General features: G+C 46.0%; 1 protein-coding gene across 51 annotated transcripts in view; it reads left to right on the plus strand.

The window, feature by feature from the left end:
* Window positions 1–18894, plus strand: part of DAB1 (DAB adaptor protein 1) — a 1225890-nt gene that overhangs the window by 1180335 nt on the left and 26661 nt on the right. For 19 of the 51 annotated variants that reach the window (XM_021093137.2, XM_084957882.1, XM_084957894.1 and 16 more), the window contains 4 exons: window positions 6234–6284; window positions 6376–6423; window positions 11334–11396; window positions 13742–13850. In XM_021093137.2, coding sequence (XP_020948796.1) covers window positions 6234–6284; window positions 6376–6423; window positions 11334–11396; window positions 13742–13850 — 271 coding nt within the window. 51 annotated transcript variants of the gene reach the window in all.

Here is an 18894-nt window from a genome sequence, read left to right on the forward strand (position 1 = left end):
AATGCCAGCAAATTGCTTTTACCACCAGTCTCCATTCTGACTCTCTTCTTGCATGTTAAGAAAGGCCATTTCAACCTAATTATCCATCAATGGATAAATGGATAAAGTGTGGTATTTACATACAATGGAATATTATTCAGACCTGAAGAAGAAGGCTATCCTTCCATATGTGACAGCCTTGATGATATTAATGCTACATGAAATAAGCCAGTCACAGAAAGACACATACTACAGGATAACCACTAATATGAGGTCCATAAAATAGTCACCTACATAGAAACAGAGAGTAGAATGGAGCTTGCCAGGGTTGGGAGGGGAATGGGAAAATGCTGTTCAACTGGGATAAAATTTGTTATGCAAGAAGATTAAGTCCTGGAGACCTGCATTGTGCCTACAGTTAATGATACTATACTTTATACTTTTAAAATTTGTTGAGAAGGTAGATCTTACCTTGTGTTCTTACCTCAATAAAAAAAATTAGAAATGGAGACTGATTTAAGGACTAACTTAAATTTTAGGACGTTACATAAAAATATTGCATTGTCCCAGGGATTCGTAGGTATATTATGCTTGTGTGTACTTCAGGGAAGGTGTAAATTTCATCATAAGTCTAAGTATTTCCCTCCACCCTCTAACCTTCTAGACAACCTTTGGGACCCTCTAAAATGGTAGCTGGGGGAAGGAGGGCCATTAACTGTTGAAATGAGGCTCAACTTTGAATAATTACAGGCAACTTCTCAGTTATTATGAGGACAGATCCTCAAAGCAGTGCTGCCACCAATTTCTCTATTAGATCAAGGCATTGAGTCCAGCAAAACCACCAAGCCCCAAATCTCAATAGGCTGGAACATTTTGACCTTAAATGGGGTTCCATTCTTTTGGAATGATGATGAACTATCGTGGGTTTCCACGTGAAACGTGAATCTTAACTTCCTTTAAAGAATAAAACAAAAATATCTGGCTCAGACTTAGCCCAGGCTGTGAAAAAACTTACCTCCAGAAGAAGGCTTCTGTTTTTGCAAACTGAATTTGATTTCATGCTCTTGTCCAGACATAAGAAAGAGTGCACTTCTCCCATAGAACCTTTCCAATCAATGCGAAGGTAGGATAGTCTTTAAAAGAATAGAAGCGACTTATAAGGAAAGAATATGTCTAGTATTTAGAAATCACCTAGTCAACTGAATTTGTTTTATTTATTTATTTATGTATTTATTTAGTCTTTTTCGGGCCGCACTTGCTGCACATGGAGGTTCCCAGGCTCCTAGAGTCACATCGGAGCTCTAGCCACTGGCCTACACCACAGCCACAGCAGTGCTAGATTCAAGCCACGTCTGTGACCTACCCTGTAGCTCATGGCAACGCCGGCTCTCCAGGCCACTGAGCAAGGCTAGGGATCAAACCCTCATCTTCATGGACACTAGTCAGGTTCTCTAACCGTGGAGCCACGCATTGGGAATTCCCTGAATTTGTTTTTACTGTCTATTATTTAGAGCCTAGCTCTCCAGGACTGAGCCACTAGTCGCATGCGGCTGTTCAAAGTGAAGTGAAAACTAAATAAAACTTAAAATACAGTTCATTGGTCACACAAGCCATATTCGAAGTGCTCCATCATCACGAGTAGCTACTGGGCTACCGTATTGGAAGTGCAAGCGTAGCACTTGCCGTCATCACCGCATGTTCTGTTGGACAGAGCTGCTCTTGGGAGAAATCTTGTATTAACATCACATTTCCTATTCCCCGCTTCAACGCTCCTCCCCACCCCACCCCCGCTGTGTTCTTCAGTTGCCCAACAGAGGTTTTCCTGTTTTTCTCTGCCAAGAAGTAGGGAAGTGGCTGTTCACTCGTGGCTGAAGGTGATGGAGAGCATCAACTCCCTGGCACCCCAGAGGGAGTTAGTCTTCATTAGTGTACATCTTCCTTGTTAAATCACTCACCAAGGAAAGGCACCCACTTGCAGATGCCTGGAATCACTAGGTGCCTTCATAGTACCCACCTTGGTGCAGTTTACAGATCGCTTAAGTTAATCCATTTCTCCTGAGCTTTCTCACTGGATAATTGAATTCATTCTTGTGTAGCACTGGTTGTGGGTCCTGAGTTTAGGCTGTGACGCCTTGTGCCCTCCTTGTCCCATGCCCCTCCCACCCTCAAGCGAGAAAAATTATATATTCTGGGCTTTGCTCTGGGCTTCTAGAGAGCAAGGACCATTCGTCTTTGTATCTCCATTGTCCGTCTTGGACAGGGCATGTGGAAAGCACCCCATGAGTGTTTGTGGAAGAAATGAATTAATCAATTATGTAATCAATCAAGGTGCCTTCCATTTTCCCAGTAGGACTTTCACTAGTTATTCCTACAGAGAATTTTTCCCCAGCACAGTGATTCACAAGTCTGGGTACATTTTAGAACCACCTGGGGAGTTTTTCGAACCCACTGATGCTAGGACCCCACCCCTGACCAAAAGAATCCAAATCTCAGGTGGCGGGGCTCAGGCATGCGTAGTTTTGTAGAAGCGCCCCTGGAGGATTACATGGTACAGCCAGAGGTGAGAACCACTGCAGATTTCTGATGTGGCAGCCCTAAGTAAGTTTTCATTTCTCTTGCCATGTTCACCCCAAGTTCTAGCTCGTCCACTCACTTTTGCTACAAGAATCACATGAATCTGGAGTTCCCATCATGACTCAGCAGTTAGCAAAGCCAGCTAGCATCCATGAGGGTTCGGATTCCATCCCTGGCCTCGCTCAGTGGGTTGGGGATCTGGTGTTTCCGTGAGCTGTGATGTAGGTTGCAGACACGGCTCGGATCCCGTATTGCTGTGGGTGTGGTGTCGGCCAGAGGCTACAGCTTCAATTTGACCCCTAGCCTAGGAACCTCCATGTGCCGCGAGTATAGCCCTAAAAAGACAAAAAGACCAAAAAAAAAAAAAATTTAAGAGCAACATGAATCTGCTCTTCAGAGTTACCTTAATTACAGGATGAGAGAATCTCCAAGGGCTCCAAAGAGATTATAGGAAAATAAACTCCCTGTGAAACTCTTTATTTCCACGTCTTAATGATGATTCAGACTAGAACCGTATTGAAACCACATGAGACAATCTCTTCCTTTAAACCCTCACTGGAAGTTTAAGTTGTGAATATATGGGATTGTCATGGAGTTTTTAAAAGCAAATGCAAAAGCGGCACGCACGCCAGGAGAGTAAGTGTGAGCAATAGATCTATGAGGGGGGGAAAGACTTGAAGATAAATGAACACAAACTCTAGTAGTAATTGTGGGTAAAGCAAGAGCTGGGAACACAGGGAAACCAGGAAGTGAGTTGCGTTCTACCCATAAAAATCAACTAAGAGAGAATGTACTGCCCAGAGGGGTTTCCCCACTGGCTGGCCGATGTGCCCTGGGTTCTACTGAAGGCTGCCCCAGGCAGGGGGGAGAGACGCCAAAGAATGACTGAGCCAGGATTACAAGAGGAGGCTGACCACAAGCACCAGGTACAGAGGGTGTGGGTGGGAAGATGCTTCGGCAAGACTGTAGCCAAAAGAGAGACGAGAGGTGGGAGATGGGGTCAGGACTAAGGCCAGGACGTGCTGGACATCCTTGTACACAGGGTCCAGCCTGGCCTGTGCTCTCAAGCAGGGGTGGTTGTTAAAGCAGGGCCTCCTGCAAGATGCTCTTTTTCTTCTTCCTCTATCTTTTCCCAAAAATCCTTTAGGAATAGTTTCCTAAGATTAAAAAGTGTGTACATTAAAAAGTGTGCACATAAAAAGGTGCGCAACATTAAAAAGTATGTTTTAATGTTTAAAAAATGTGTAAAAAGCATCGCAAAAATGAGCTGAGATAGGATGAGAAGTTCCTAATAATAGCTATGATTTATTAAGCGTTTCTCTGTGCCAAACACCAAACAAAACATCACACACACACACACATACACACACGCACGCGCACACACACACCCCTCAGTTAATCCTCTCCATAAATTGGACATGATGTTATTATCATCCTCCCCACTTTGAAGATCAGAAAAGGAGGCTGACAGATTGGTCCAGGGCGGTACGGTGAGTCTGGGACAGTCAGCCAGGATTCAGTCCGCATCTGTGTGACTCCAAAGAGGTGCATTTGCTGTCACATCCGGACCCGTCTTCCTCCAAACTTCCGGGAGTGGCTGCCTCACCCCCCAGCCCCACGCCTCACCCACGGCCCCCTCTTCTGTCACCAGCTAGGTGATGGACTGACAGCAGTGCTGGTTGTCCCCACACATTTTCATTATATGGTGGGGGTTTTATGAGACTCTACCACTGGCTGTTTTTCAAATTTATTTAATTCATCCATCATGTTCTGAAGCCATTTGCTTTTTTATATTGGACAGATGTAATGAGATTTTGGACACTAAAAAATGTTTTTATTAAAAGTTATGACCCAGAGCTAGTTGGTAGGGGCTGTGCCATAAATCCCTAGAAGTGTGAGAATTTATAAAGGATGTAGCGACATAACCTTAACCTTTCAGGCCACATCATAGGTTATAGGATCCCTTAGACTGATATTGTCTCCCCACCCCTGACCAAATAACAGTAGTTATTATTATTATTATTATTATTATTATTTATGGGGTTATCTGATTGCTTGTTGCTCCTCTTCTCTTAGCCACTGTGACTCCTGGTGACCCAGTGCCTGGTGGGAGCAGGTGGTTGATGACAGAATTTGCTGATGTTTGGCCTGACAGCTGTGCCGTGATGGCCTGGGGCACATGGGTTCTTCCACTCTGCCCTGTGACCCCGTAACTGGGGCCAAGTGACCTAACAATCATGTTTTTTCCAGAGCGAACGTGGGTATGCTGATGGTTTCCCCACTCTTCCATTGCTGACAGGCAGGTCTCCCCTAAAATGAGGAAATGATGCAAGTATTTCTGTTGATGCATAATCATTCCAATTTACTGTCAATATTTTCAGATTGGTGTTATTGTTACCATACTTGGAAGTCATTCAAAGGATAGTTAGCTTGGACATAAAGACCAAAACATGGTCATGAAAAAGATGTTTGTATAGAGAGAGATTGTATGTGTAGAGAAGAGATGTATACGTATCCATGATATGGCTTAATGCTGTGACTTTGTTAAATCAGCATCTGTTAAGTCAAGCCCAGGAATGTCAGGTGGTGAGTCACCATCAATGGAAGATCACTGGGGGAATTGAAATAGAGAAGTTTATTAGTCGCAGGTCCTGGAGGAAGGGGCCGGATCTGGTCAGTTCAAGCCAAAAAGAGCAGGGGTTTAGTAAGTGTCGAAGGAATCTTATCTAAGGGATGCGTAAAGGTAGGCTCTGGGAAGTGGGGGTGACTGTGATCACAAGGGCTTTGGGGATGGTTGTACTGGGAAGTGACATTTGCTTGTGACTGGGGGCTGTTCTGTAGGGCCGGCCTCACTGGAGAGGCTGGAGTCAGTTCAAGGTCCCTGCAGGCTGCTCGGCCACACACAATGCATGCAATACTATGGCGTGGTGTAGCAAAACTCTCAATGATTATAAACAACAAAATAAAAAGTAACAAAACAATTCAATTTGGTCAACTGCCAGCTCTTTTTAAAAGCATGCATTCGTTCATACATTTTCAAGCTCCACCGTGTGCCAGATCCTCTGTGAACTTACAGGGATTCAGGAACAAATACATCATGGTCCCGGCTTCAGGAAGCTCCCTGAGCGTGGTTTTCAGCTCGGGGGACCAAGGAAAGCTTCGTGGAAGAGGTGGCCTTTCAGCTGGGTTTGTGGAATTGGGTGAGCCTTGAGTTTACAGGGATAAGACAAGCATCTCAAGCAGAAAAGGGGGCACGCATGCTCAAAGGCACTTACCAGCTGTTCACAGACTGCTCCAAAGGGTTAGGTTTGGCTAAAGCACATGATAACACTATCTCCTTTTAAAACAAACCAAAAAAAAAAAAAAATCTCAAGGGAAAACATCATTCTCTTATCTGCTATCGTTGTTGAGACCGGCTGGGTCAGGTCTATAATTTCAGGATGATGGACTTTAAACTTACAGACTTCCCATCACTATACTATGTCCTGGTCAAGCCCATGTTTTATCATCTGCTTATGCTGGGAACATTTTCCAGGGCTTTCACAGTATGTTGGCAACAGCTGCCACCTCCTGCGACCATGGGAGTGTAAACCATAGATGCCGTCATCATTAAACTCATAAATCCATGTCATTTGTGTGTCATTCACTCCATCCTCATTCGTCATCCCTTACGCTTTCAGAACGGCCGTGCGTTTGAGGATTTTGAAGAACGGTTTGCCGCGGCTACGCCGGTAAGCACCAGAGGGTCCAGTCTTGTTAACTCTTTCCTGTCATCATCCCATCACTCATTTCATGCTCATAAGTCCTGCCTTGTGGTTACAGAACAGAAACCTGCCGATGGACTTTGAGGAGATTTTTGAGGCAACAAAGGTAAGGTTTTCAGGCTCTTGTTAAATGAGGGTTGTTCTGGTCCTTCTCATCCATTCCGTCATCCTCCCCCACTGCAGGAATGGCAGGTGCTCTGGTCCACTCCAGTGCCTGCCCATCTGAATGTCTGTGGGAGACTCCTGGTGGGCTCCACGATGATGGCAAATAGTAGGAGTGTGTGTGTGTGAGCGAGAGAGGCAGATGGACAGAGAGACAGAGACAGAAGGACAGAGAAAGAATGCGTTTGTTGGAGGAGACCTGACATCCCTTCCTTTCATTTAACAAATATTTTTCAAACTCCTAACATGTCCCAGGCGTAGATGCCAGAGATGCAGCAGAGAAGAAGGCACAGCCGAGTCCTCAAGAAGCTCAAAATATAAGATGGTGTGACTTTGCATGACGCAGGAAAGGATGGAGGCGGAAGGGAGGGAAGCCTAGTGTTGAGTAATGTAACATAGCAGATCGGGGATTCAGGTGCATAAACAGGAGGCGCTCAGTTCATCTCTGGAGCTAAAAACCAGGTGAGGCTGCTGTCTTGGTCAGTAGAGCCTGGAATAGATGTACTGATTTGTAGCACGTGTTTATCCAGATGGGATACTACACAGGCAAGCAAATGTAGCTCCTGCATCCAGGGTGTTTGAGACATCTCTTTCTCAGCAAGGGCTGCAAATTAGAATCACTGGGGGAGTTTTAAAAGTTTCAGTTGCTAGGCTGTACCTCAAACCAGCTAATTCAGAATCTCAAGGAATAAGAACCAGGCGTCCCTTTTTTTCCCCTACGTACATTCAAGGCTAACAACCTCTGATCTGAGAGTATTAATATAAGCCATTTGGGGCAGTGGATGGGGTAGCAATTGAATAAAGTCCTTTACTCTGGGTCCTGAAGACTGGGTAGAAAGGGCAATGGGAGAAGGAGTGAGTGTTCTAGGGAGGAGGAAGGGTGTGTGCAAAGGCCCTGAGGTGGCCTGTCTTTTCCTGACCCCCTGTGCTTCTCTCCTCCGTGACGCTGACCTAATTGCATCCTGTCTTCCCATAGAATAGCCAGCTCATGAGACTTGGAATGGGACCGAGCCTTACTCATTCCTGTATCCCCTGTTCTCAGCACAGTAGCTGATATACAGTAAGGGCTATCTATGTACTTTTCTTAAGTGAAGGCGCGTCTGATGCAAAACCCAGGGAGTGAGTCTTTGTGAATGTGTCGTGGAGGGTCAGTCAGGACACCTCTGCTGTCATCAGTGGTGCTTTCAGAACTCCTCTGCAGAAGGGGCCTGGGTGTCTCGTTGCAATGGTCTAGTTGAAAGAAGAACCAGGGGACTGGTTGTGAAACTGCAGTGTACAGCACTCCAGATGTTACTGGCAAACCATCACTTGCTCATATCAAAGAATGGCCGTGGAGGGGAGGGGCCTGGTAGGGATACTGAGGGGCTCCACCTCAATAGCCAAACTCCTCCACTGGCCTTGGCAGCCTCCAGGGTCTAAAAAGGAGACTGCAACTGCCATCAACAATTCCGTCTCTCCCTGAAGACACCGGAAGAGCCAGGAATAGGAAGATGAGTAGGAATCCTGAGCTGACCTTCCAGGTGACTTTTTCGGCTGGATGCACCTTGTGGCCGACCTTATGGGAATCTGGCTTCTGGTTAGAGGATATTGTGGGGCTGGACTTCCACCATGAAGGAGAGCTAATAACTAGGGCATTTTACCAGGACAGATGGATAAGCAAGATGCTGCTTGGCCTGTGGGTCAAGTCCAGCTTCTTTTAGCTGATGATCAAAGGCGAGTCACTTAACCTCCAGGCGTCTGCTAGCTCACCTGTGAACTAGAGATAGATTCCCAGACCGCTAACTTTGTAGGGCTCAGTGAGCATCAAACATGATCATAATGTATTGGAAAATACATTGTAAACTGTAAAGTGTTTTACAAATGTGAATGGTTAGTTTTATTCTCACAAAGTCGTGAAAATGATTAATTATGACAATATTATCAGATGGAACATGGCTTATTAAGTTACAAATAAAAGGACCGGGGTTAACACGGGGAGAGGGGCTGCGAAAATAGATATTATTCCAGATTCTCAATCACATATGGTTATTAGAATTATTTTTAATTTTACGGCCTCAGAATCCCTTTTTTTCTATAAAATTTAATTAACTCAAGGTTCTATTTAAGCAGCACATCCAATGGAATGAAATAACAATCTATGTTTTATGCCCCTGCCTGTTTTTTCTCATTTAATCCTTGAGTGGGAATCATCTAGCAAGAGGAAAGTCAGTAGCTCAGGAATGAAGGTTATTTTAAAAGTTGTGCTTAAGGAGAAAATGAGCCAATAAGTTATATTTATGATGTTAGTAAAAGTGTGCCACGAGTTCAACACATTTGAAGTGTAAATTGTGTGACTTAATTATTAACTTCATTTTAATATTTCCCTACTACTGGAAATAGTCGTGGGCCATTTGAATAGCATTCTTTCCAATGGCCAAGAAGCCCAGAGGCTGCCTTTGAATGGATTAAATAGAATTATGCCTTTTTTGGGTTTAGAGGAAAGCCTAAGGATTGACATCGTTTCACCAAATAATATAAAATATTGTTCATATGCCAGAAAAGCCTTTCCAAAAACAAGCAAGGGTTTAGGGTCCAGCCAGATTTGGGGGAGCACCCTGCACACTGGCTTCCTCATTAACGTCTCATAACCCTGGACTCTTACTGAATAAGAGAGTCAAGTTTGAAAAGAGTTTGTGGAAAAGACTGTGAGACACGAGCTGGTCCCACCACGATCGTGCCGTCGTCCTGGTGGCCACCCCCTCTCCCGTTCCTCTCTCCACCTTCACAGGGTCGCCAAACTGCTTGTGTCCCCATCACCCAGAGGGTACCAGCCTTTATCCTTTAGGTCCTTTCGTCGGCCAGGATTGCCTCTTCTCGTCTGGGTCGTCTGGCTCACTGCTTTTCTTCTATAGGATTCAGATCAGAGCTGTTTCCTTTAGAAAATCTTTATTAAGTTTCCTAGACAAAACTGGCTGGATCCCCTTCTCAGTTTGCCCCACATGTGCCATAGAGACCTCAGTGGCCATTCTTTGTTTTGGCTTTTTAGGGCTGCACCTGTGGCATATGGAAGTTCCCAGGCTAGGGCTCTAATCGGAGCTACAGTTGCCAGCCTACGCTACAGTCACAAGGCAGGATCTGAGCCACGTTTGTAACCTACACCACAGCTCACGGCAACGCCAGATCATTAACCCACTGAGCAAGGCCAGGGATAAGACCCGCATCCTCATGGATGCTAGTTGGATTCATTACCACTGAGCCATGATGGGAACTCTTCAGTCGCCATTCTTGCCCTATGAACTTGGCACTGTCTGCATTCATGGGTCATCCTCACCAGCCCACAAGCTCCCTGCAGGTTGGGACTTCTCATTTCTCATTATTATATTCCGAGCACCCAGCACAGCGCCCAGCACCTAACAGTTGTCTAACATGTATGGACAAAATGATACCATGTAGTGGTGAAGGGATGAATATGTGTAGGGCCCTACTGTGTGCCAAGCACCGCTTATTCCATCTGAAAGCTAAACAGGAAGAGCTGAAGGGGAGTTAATCGGGCTAAGCTTCTTGCCTTTCAGCCAAAAGAGCCTCTTGTGCCTTTTTCACAAGACGTATCTGGTCTTCGAAGTCTTGCTATTGTTCTTGTCAATAAATTTGCAGAGGAGGCATTAGCTTCTCCAGTGTCCAGGTGAGGGGAGTGGCCCTGAGGAGTTGCAGGAGTCGACAGTGGCGGAACCCAAATACATCCCCGGGGGTGGGACTTTTTCCAGGCCCAGAGCTCAGGCATTTGTCAGTTACAGAGAATGTTCCTCTCTTCCTGTGAATCATGGAGATCCTGCTGCGCCTGGTTAGAGAGGATTTCCAGGGCAGGGGTCCTTCGTGACAGACAGGCAGACTCCCCGTCCTTCCATTGAGTGGTGTCTCTAGGTTCCCCCAGTTAGAAATTACCACTACAAAGTGTTTTTCTTTCTGCAGTGGGCAGGTTTGCACAAAATACTTGATTATATACTTTAAGTCAGGCCATTTGCTTCCTGGCCATACATAGGCTCCCCGCAGACTCTGAAGCTGCGAGTGTATGCAGATTAATTTCTAAGTGTATCTTAAAGGCTTTCTCCCACCGGCCCAGCTGGCCTTGCTCAGACACTCCTGGATGATGGATGGGAATATGGTCAATGCAGTGTCTGCCGTGATGGAGTTCCTCGCAGTGATTAATAGTGTATATACTGGGCTGTTTTTGATGCCCTTCCTGATATTAAATGATATGTTTTCTTCTCCTCCAACTACATTTTTTATCCTAAAGATGGATTCTTTCAGGGACTGTCACTTGACTGCCTGCTTTCTATGCAGAAAATTCAAGTGCTGGCCTGGGTGACCTTGAGGTCACCTCTGTGAGACTCAGTGTATTCATCTGTAAAAATGGGGATGAAGACATATCTCTCAGGGGCCGTGTCAGTGGGAGCATTTGCTGAGAAGTGGCCTTGAAGTCCTGATTTGCTCCACTGCACGAAAGCCGTTTTGTACATGGAGATACCCTCTTGAAAGAGAAACAAATGGTGAAATTGCCTCTTTGTCTCCTGCAGAAGAGAGACAATGCTGGCATTTGATGGTAAATGTGTGAAAAGTGGTATTATTATTGCTTATGGGAGATGGTTAATCCCAGATCGGCCTGATGAAGCCTAGATAAACAGCCAGACACACTGAAGCAATAATTTATTCTGGCCACATCCGAGGTGTTGTCTTTGGGATCAGAAGGTATCATAATGACCGACTGGGCTTACTGTTCATATGGTCCTGATGAAAAAGAGAGACATGTGTTTCCAAGCAATGTCCAGCAGCATCCGCTTCCCTTGTAGTTATGTCATTATCTTTTTGTCTTTTCAGGCTGTGACCCAATTAGAACTTTTTGGGGACATGTCCACCCCTCCTGATATAACCTCTCCCCCCGTAAGTATGCATTGTCCCCAGAGCCCTGCATCTCTTCCCTTTCCTTTTTCAGTCCCGTGGTGACAAAAATGTAGGCTTTGGGTAAAAGAGGCTGCTGGTGGGTTTCAACTCAGACTCTTTCAAGCTGTGTGATTTGGGCAAATTAACTAACTAGCAATTCTAAACCTCAATTTCCTCAGCTGTTTTTTTTTTTTTTAAAGAAATTATGATACATTTTCTGTTTTGAGAAATAAATGAGACCATGCATCAGCAATTACAGGCTATCACTGGGGTGCTTGCCATTATGCTGGGCAGTGGAGAGAGACGGGAACAGGACGTGGTCCCTGCCTGCAAGGGGCACATGGTCTAGCTGGGGATATGGCAAGAAGCTCAACGGGGCAGCAGACACAGTGAGGCATTTGTCATTTCATACCCAGAACCCACACAGCCAGGAGGTTAGCCCCTGTTCTCCCCCAGCCCTTTCTGCTCCCTCTTCTCTCATTTCCTTCTTTCCTTCCTCTCTCCCTTCTTCTTTTGGTTTCCTCCTCCCTCCCAACCTGCCTGCTGGTGTCACTGAGCTTTTCATGAAGCTTTGGCTTTCTAGCTATAATTTCAGCCGCAGCATGTCAGTCATTGCTTGCACCAGGGCAGAGGTTGCAGGGAGCCCTCCCTTGAAAATGAAGGAGGGGGCGGGGAGAAGAATGAAAACCAAGACAAAATCGAGTCCTGGTGCTTTGAGAACTGAAGGCATTCAAAGGCAACCCTGCACCCACTATGAAGGGAAAAGCAGGGCTGGCCCCCCCAGCTCCTCCTCTGCCCACTCCCGGAGGTGGACAGAAAGTCAGCTGCAGCTGCATCAGCTGAAGCTGCTGGGAGGGGCTGCAGCTCCCGTGGGTACAGGCAGTTGCATAAACCCAGGCATGGTGCTATGGTTCATTGGTGAGATGTGCCTCACAGAGAAAAGGAGGCAGCCTTACCACTGAGGACAGATGGCATGAGAGCCTGCTGCCCATAACTGCCGCCAGGGAATCCAGGCACAGCTGCCCTGCTCCCAACACCTGGTGCCCAGAGCAGCCGTGAAGGAGAGAGCAGTGGCTCCTGTCTCCAGGGAGGTTGGATAGCTCTACAGAGTCTCTCTCTCTCTCTCTCCTCCATCCTGGGGGAAACAGCTGCATCCCTGAACCATGGGGCGATGGAGCTAAAAAGGTCTGGAGAGATCTAACCTCATCCCCTTCCTTTTGCAGATGAACAAACTGAGATCCAGAGAGGGCATGTGACTTGCCCAAGGTCACATGGAGAAGAGAGAACAGCATTGATACGTGTTTAAAAATGCTTAATGTCCCCGGCCTGGGAACTTATGTATGCCGTGGGTGCGGCCATTAAAAAAAAAAAAAAAAGAAAAAAATACTTCATGTAGCGGCTCATGGCTGTATTTCTGGCCCTGAACCCAAGTGCCATTCAAATGGGTATTTAATAATCCTCCGAACAATGCCACGTGTCCTGCAAGCTGCTAGTCTAAAAATGGCCTTGTCTAATTGCCATGGATTCAGGATTAATTGCTTGCCCCCTTCTATTCCAAGGGGAAAAAAACAAGGATATTATGGCATCAAATAAGCATATTCTGTAGGCAAAAGGTTTCTGTGAGCGGGTGTGGACCTTTAAAAAATGAGTACCTGTGTTTTTATCTCAGTAGCTCTCACCTTACCCACCAGCTCATGCAGCTCTGGAATTCCAGCATGGGCCAGGCCCCAGAGTTTGCAGCATCATTTTTTATCATCTTTTGGAGAACATTTGGTTCTTTTTTGCAAGCCAAGGTTCAGGCAGGATTCTGGAAGGCACCAGGACCCAAGGCTTTCTGCTCTACTTGCCAATCTTTATTTGTTCATTTAGTCACCACTTGTTTATTGGCCATGTACTAAGTGACAGCCATGAGCTGGGTGCACTGTAGGTCCTGAGTGGGTGCATGTCAGTTTGAATTGTATTCAGTTTGGATTTTCATCCTCTAAAGGATGAAAGCAAGAAATTATGCAATAATTTGAGGGCCTGAAACTACCCCCAAAGGGTAGGGGCTCAAACTAAGTGGTCGTGATACTAGCCAGGGTTTGCTGAGCACCTACTCTGTGCCTCAGGATGGTACTAAGTGATTTTAATGCAGGATCTCATTTAAGCCTTTCGGCAGCTCCAGAGATAGGTCTTGTTTTCTAGTTATGTATGCAGCCGCCTGCCACAATAATTGGCCCTGGACTGAGGCTTGCTTTTGCAGCACTGCCCCCCTTCATTCCTATGCCTGCTGCCTCCCATCCTGATCCCCCCTGAGCCAGGTCTCCCAGGAATCTCACGCTCCCCTGCCCCTCTTTGTCTGACAGACTCCTGCAACTCCAGGTGATGCCTTTATCCCGTCTTCATCTCAGACACTTCCGGCGAGTGCAGACATGTTTGGTTCTGTACCTTTCGGCACTGCTGCTGTACCCTCAGGTAAGCCTGCTCACTTACAGCCCTCCCGCCTTCCTTCGGCCTCTGCCCACTGAGAAGGAGAAGGGGTGACGGGACCACTGCCTGATTATGCCAGAACACCTGTGGAACCACCATTCTTGCCTTGTGGCTCTTCGGGTGATGTGGAGAAGCTGCCACAGGAAGGGGGGTTGAATATTCCCAAAGCTCGGAATACAGTCACAGCTTGCACCAGAAAGGTCAGGATGCCTGGTGACTCAGAGGTGTAGCTTTAGGGAGCGTGGGGCACACGCTGCCGTGCAAATCAGTGCAAGGCCACCTCCCCCTGTCCATCTCAGCCAGAGAGAGGGAAGGTGGGGTGGGCAAAGGATGAATCCATGCTCCATAGACCCCTTCAGATCTGATTCATAGAAGGGAGCTCCCTTGTTGGTGGAGACTTGAGAACAGAGAGGTCCCCATGCAAAGGGTAACACCCAGAAGACAGAACAAACTGCTCACAGTGAATTGGGAGGGTGATGGGGTTCCTAGCGATTTAGGGAGTATTTGTTCCATTTTTCAAATAGTCTTTAAAATTAAAATATGGATACTTTTTACAACAGGATAAATACACGCGCATGCGCGCACACACGCACCCACCCATGCACGCATATAGTAACAGTGTTGCAGGAGAGTTACGAATTGGTGGGGTCTGAGGCACCTTGTCTCCATGGCATTAGGCACTCCCTGTAGCAGGTCCACTCTACCTGGACCAGACCAAAGGTGGCATTAGCTCTGCTTTTAGCAGACATGGGTGCCCTAAAGACTTTTTTGTTCTTTAACTACATATTTGAAATCTGTGGTTTTATCTTTTTTTTCTACTTTATTTATATAAATGACACAGTTTGAATATTTTAGAATATACATTTCTTCCATTTTTTCTATAAATAATTACTTTTAATTACACAGTGTTAGAAACACATTCTCGCCACTGAATATAAACCATGGCATTATTCAAAATGAAATTAAAATTTCATACTCTGTTTCCAAATAGTTACTCCTCATGAGCTGACAGATCATTATGAACTTTTAGAAGCAACAGAGATTGGTAGTCACTGGGTCTAACTTACAGTTGAGAATCTACAGGTAGCCTTGAAATGTCTTTAATTGCTAAGCTTCGCAAACAGATCTATTTTACCCATCCCTAAAATGGAACAGTGGCCACGACTAGTTTTCCTTTACCCAATATGGATCTTAATATTTCCTTGTGGAATAGTGTAATGGCATCTGTCATTTTAAAGAAGAAGAATCATTTTCCATCAGAAATGCTCTACCTTCCTGTGCTGTCAGCCTTACAGCCAGAGTAGCCATGCTTTGTCTGCTCCTCTGATCCATGAAGATATGCTAGGAGAGAGGATGGAAGCTCGAGACACCAACCTTACTCATTTTCAGGCATGACCATTCCACAACTTCTCACTGAGTGCCCTCCAGCAGGCAGGTGCTGTTTTAGGTGCCTGGGGTGCGTCAGTAAACACAACAGACACAGAATCTCCAACCTCAGAGAGCTTACTTTCTATTGGGGAGACGGAAAATAGCATTCAAATGAGTAACTTACAGATCTGTTGGAAAACGATGAGCAGAAGAAAATGTGGAACGAGACGGGGTTAGAACAGGCAGAGGGCAGGTGTGATTAGAGGTTGTGGTCAGGAGGGCCAAGGCAGACCTGAGATGTGAGCCAGGAAGGTGTCAGGGTTAAGAGTGGTCCAGGGGAAGAGTGACCCAGCCCCTCCCAGTCGCTGCCCCTTGCTCTGCAAGTGAGCGGGCCAGCATGCATGTCCTCCAACCCTAACATTTGACTGAAATACCTGAGGACCTGCCTGCACTGCCTTGGCCCCTCTTCCCAGCTGGGGCCAGACCTGAGCTTCAGGGACTGGATTTTATAGTCTTGCTGCTGGGTCAGCCATGTTTATAAACTGGACAAACCACTTCTGCACCTTCAGATTCACTTTCTTCAGCTGCTCAGAAAAAAACAAAAACAAAAACGTGATAGATTATCTCCAAGATTTCAATTTTTTTTTTTTTTTTTTTTTTTTTTTTTTTTTTTTTTTTTTTTTGGCTGATCCCATGGCATGCAGAAGTTCCTGGGCCAGGGATCGAACCCTCGCCACAGCAGTGGCCCAAGCCACAGCAGTAACAAAAGCCAGATTTTTTTTTTTTTTTTTGTCTCTTTGTCTTTCTAGGTCCACACCCTCGGTACATGGAGGTTCCCAGGCTAGGGGTCCAATCAGAGCCACGGCAACGCCAGATCTGAGCCACATCTGTGACCTACACCACAGCTCACGGCAGCACTGGATCCTCAACCCACTGATCGAGGCCAGGGATAGAACCCGCATCCTCCTGGAAGCCAGTCGGGTTTACAACCACTGAGCCACAATGGGAACTCCCAGATCTTTAACTGCTAGGCCACTAGGGAATTCTAGGATTTCAATTTTTAGAACCTACGTCTAAAATTAATTTCAGTTAGCATATATTTGCTTTCTTACACTACTTCAGTTATGCTGAGGAATAAAACTGGGCTTCAGTTGGTGTTAAACTGTTTGCCTTCTTCCTCCCTTAACTGGCCTTAAAAGTCTCTGCAGCTATTGAATCTCCATCTGCCTGTCCCTAATTGCCCCGCCAGAGATGGGGAGAAGGGAAAATGACCTTGGCTGTGGAGTACAGTGGACAGTCATTGTTTGAACCCTGGCTCAGCCATTTATTTATAAGCTTTAGATTCCTTGGCAGATTACTTAACCTGTCAGAGCCAGAGTTTTTGCCTTTTTATAGCTGAATTGAAAATAATGCCTTGTGATAATACCACAAGAATTGAGTGAGAAAATTCAAGCATCTCTGAAAAATGCCAGCACATTATAGATGCTTTGTTTGGAAAACATTATTATTACTCTGGCTTCTAAAGTACAAGAAAATATTTTCTTACCTGTATTTTTTTTCCTTCACCTTTTTGGGATGTTTTCTTAAAAAAAAAAAAAAAAAAAAGGAGTTCCCATCATGGTACAGCAGAAACGAATCCAACCAGGAACCATGAGGTTGCCAGTTCAATCCCTGGTCTCGCTCAGTGGGTTAAGGATCTGGCATTGCCAAGAGCTGTGGTATAGGTTGCAGATGCGGCTCACATCCTGAGTTGATGTCGCTGTGGTGTAGGCCGGCAGCTGCAGCTCCGATTAGACCCCTAGCCTGGGAACCTCCATATGCCACAAGTGCTGCCCTAAAACGCAAAAAAAAAAGAAAGCAAGCTCATAATAAAATGTAGGTCTTTGACCTCCTGTCTGCACATGGAAGAACTAGCCTGAAAGACTTGGAAAATGTACTCTGTATAAATACAGACCCTGCCATTAACTGTCTGTGTGACACTCTGCTACATCTCTTTGGAGCCTCAGTGATCTTCTCTGTAAAATGGGGATGAGAATTGGACGTCTTAGAGCTGTTCTGAGGATTGCATGAGGTCACCCGTGTAGCACAACATTTAAAGCTGTGCCTGACGGTGTTTACATAAGGAAGCACTCAGCACACGTTCTCTGCCCTGCTCATCGGGAGCCCGGGCTCTGCTACCCATGCCCTCTGGGTAGCCATGGCAAAGCTCCTACAGCTGCTGATTCCTTGTACGCAGATTAAGGAGACACTGAAGAGTTCCCATTGTGGCTCATTAGGCTAAGAACCCAGCAAAGTCTCCGTGAGGATGTGGGTTCCATCTCTGGCCTCGCTCAGTGAGTTAAGGATCCAGCATTCCCACAAGCTGCAGCATAGGTCACTGATGTGGCTCAGATCTGGTATGGCTCTGGCTGTGGCGTAGGTTGGTGGCTGCAGCCAGGGGACTTGTATATGCCGTGGGTGCTGTCCTAAAAAGAAGAAAATAGAGAGAGATTGATAGCAGCTACCTCTGTTTGCTTGTTGTAAGGATCAGTGTTGCAAAAGTGAACCTCACTAAGGCAGGGGTTTTTTTAACTCTCTTTTTCTTCACTGCATCTCTAGAGACAAACAGTGCTTCGCACCCAGGTAGGCTATTTCTAAACAAATTAATCTAATGAAATGATGTAGGGAAGAGAAATCCTACAAGTTCTATAATATATGTTAGAGGAGTCCCTTAGTTTTCAATGTTTTCTTCCATTTTAGTCTGCTCTAAAAAAAAAAAAAAAAATCATGAGGGTATCCCCAGGTGCCAACATCTGGTTATAAATTGCAATTTCCAACACTTTTTAAAAACTTAACTGCGAGGCAGTAATGCAGGTGGTTCCTTTCTCTCTGCACAGAGAAGATTTATGATTGATCTGAACTCCGTGGCATAAACAGATGCTCCTTGGCACCTCCTCTCTCCGCTGTTGAACATTAGCAAGCAAACGGTAAATGAGCTGGTAAGGGGCTGCAGTGGCAGCCACCCAATGGCTTCCCAGGTCCGGTGCTACCCCCACGCCATCACCGAGCTGTCCCATCAGGCAGGGATGCACAATGCCATGTGGCCAGAGAGCCTTCACTCACAGGTGTGGTGAAAGCCCCAGCTTCAGGATTCCCCCCCCCCCCGGGAAGAGCAAGTGAGACCCACAAGTTCCCAAACATGATCCCCAATTACCCTTGCTGCCTTTTTTTTTTTCCTTTTGAATATTGTACTTTGGTCTGAAGCAGATGGCATGACGCCAGGGAGACATGCTAATAGCTCTCTCCCGAAAAGTGTGCACAGCCCATCTGTTGGTTCCTTGTGGAAAAAAAGGAAAAAAAAAAAAAAAAAACAGATAAGGGTAGGGGAAAGCCTGCCACCTGCAATAGACTGCCTCATCAGAGATCATAGCACTTACAGATGCTGGAGTTTAATTGGACACTTGGAAAAATGCAGTGAAGGCATTTATTCCACTGTGCCTCATCCACCCTGAAGTAGTGGAGCCCTTCTCGAGCCTCGGGCATTTATGGAGCAGCGGGTATTTGCCAAAACGTGACACAGATGGAAGAGGAGAAAGAACGAGAGCGTTCCTGCTTGCAGAGGCTTTCTAGTCTAATGAGAGAAGATAGAATCGCTGGGCAGTTCCAAAGCAGTGGGACCAAT

This window comes from Sus scrofa, chromosome 6 (genome assembly GCF_054392235.1).
Source record: "Sus scrofa isolate SSC_HxYL_T2T_F1_AM1 chromosome 6, Sscrofa_HxYL_maternal_Yorkshire_Landrace_v2.0, whole genome shotgun sequence".
Lineage (NCBI taxonomy): Eukaryota > Metazoa > Chordata > Mammalia > Artiodactyla > Suidae > Sus > Sus scrofa.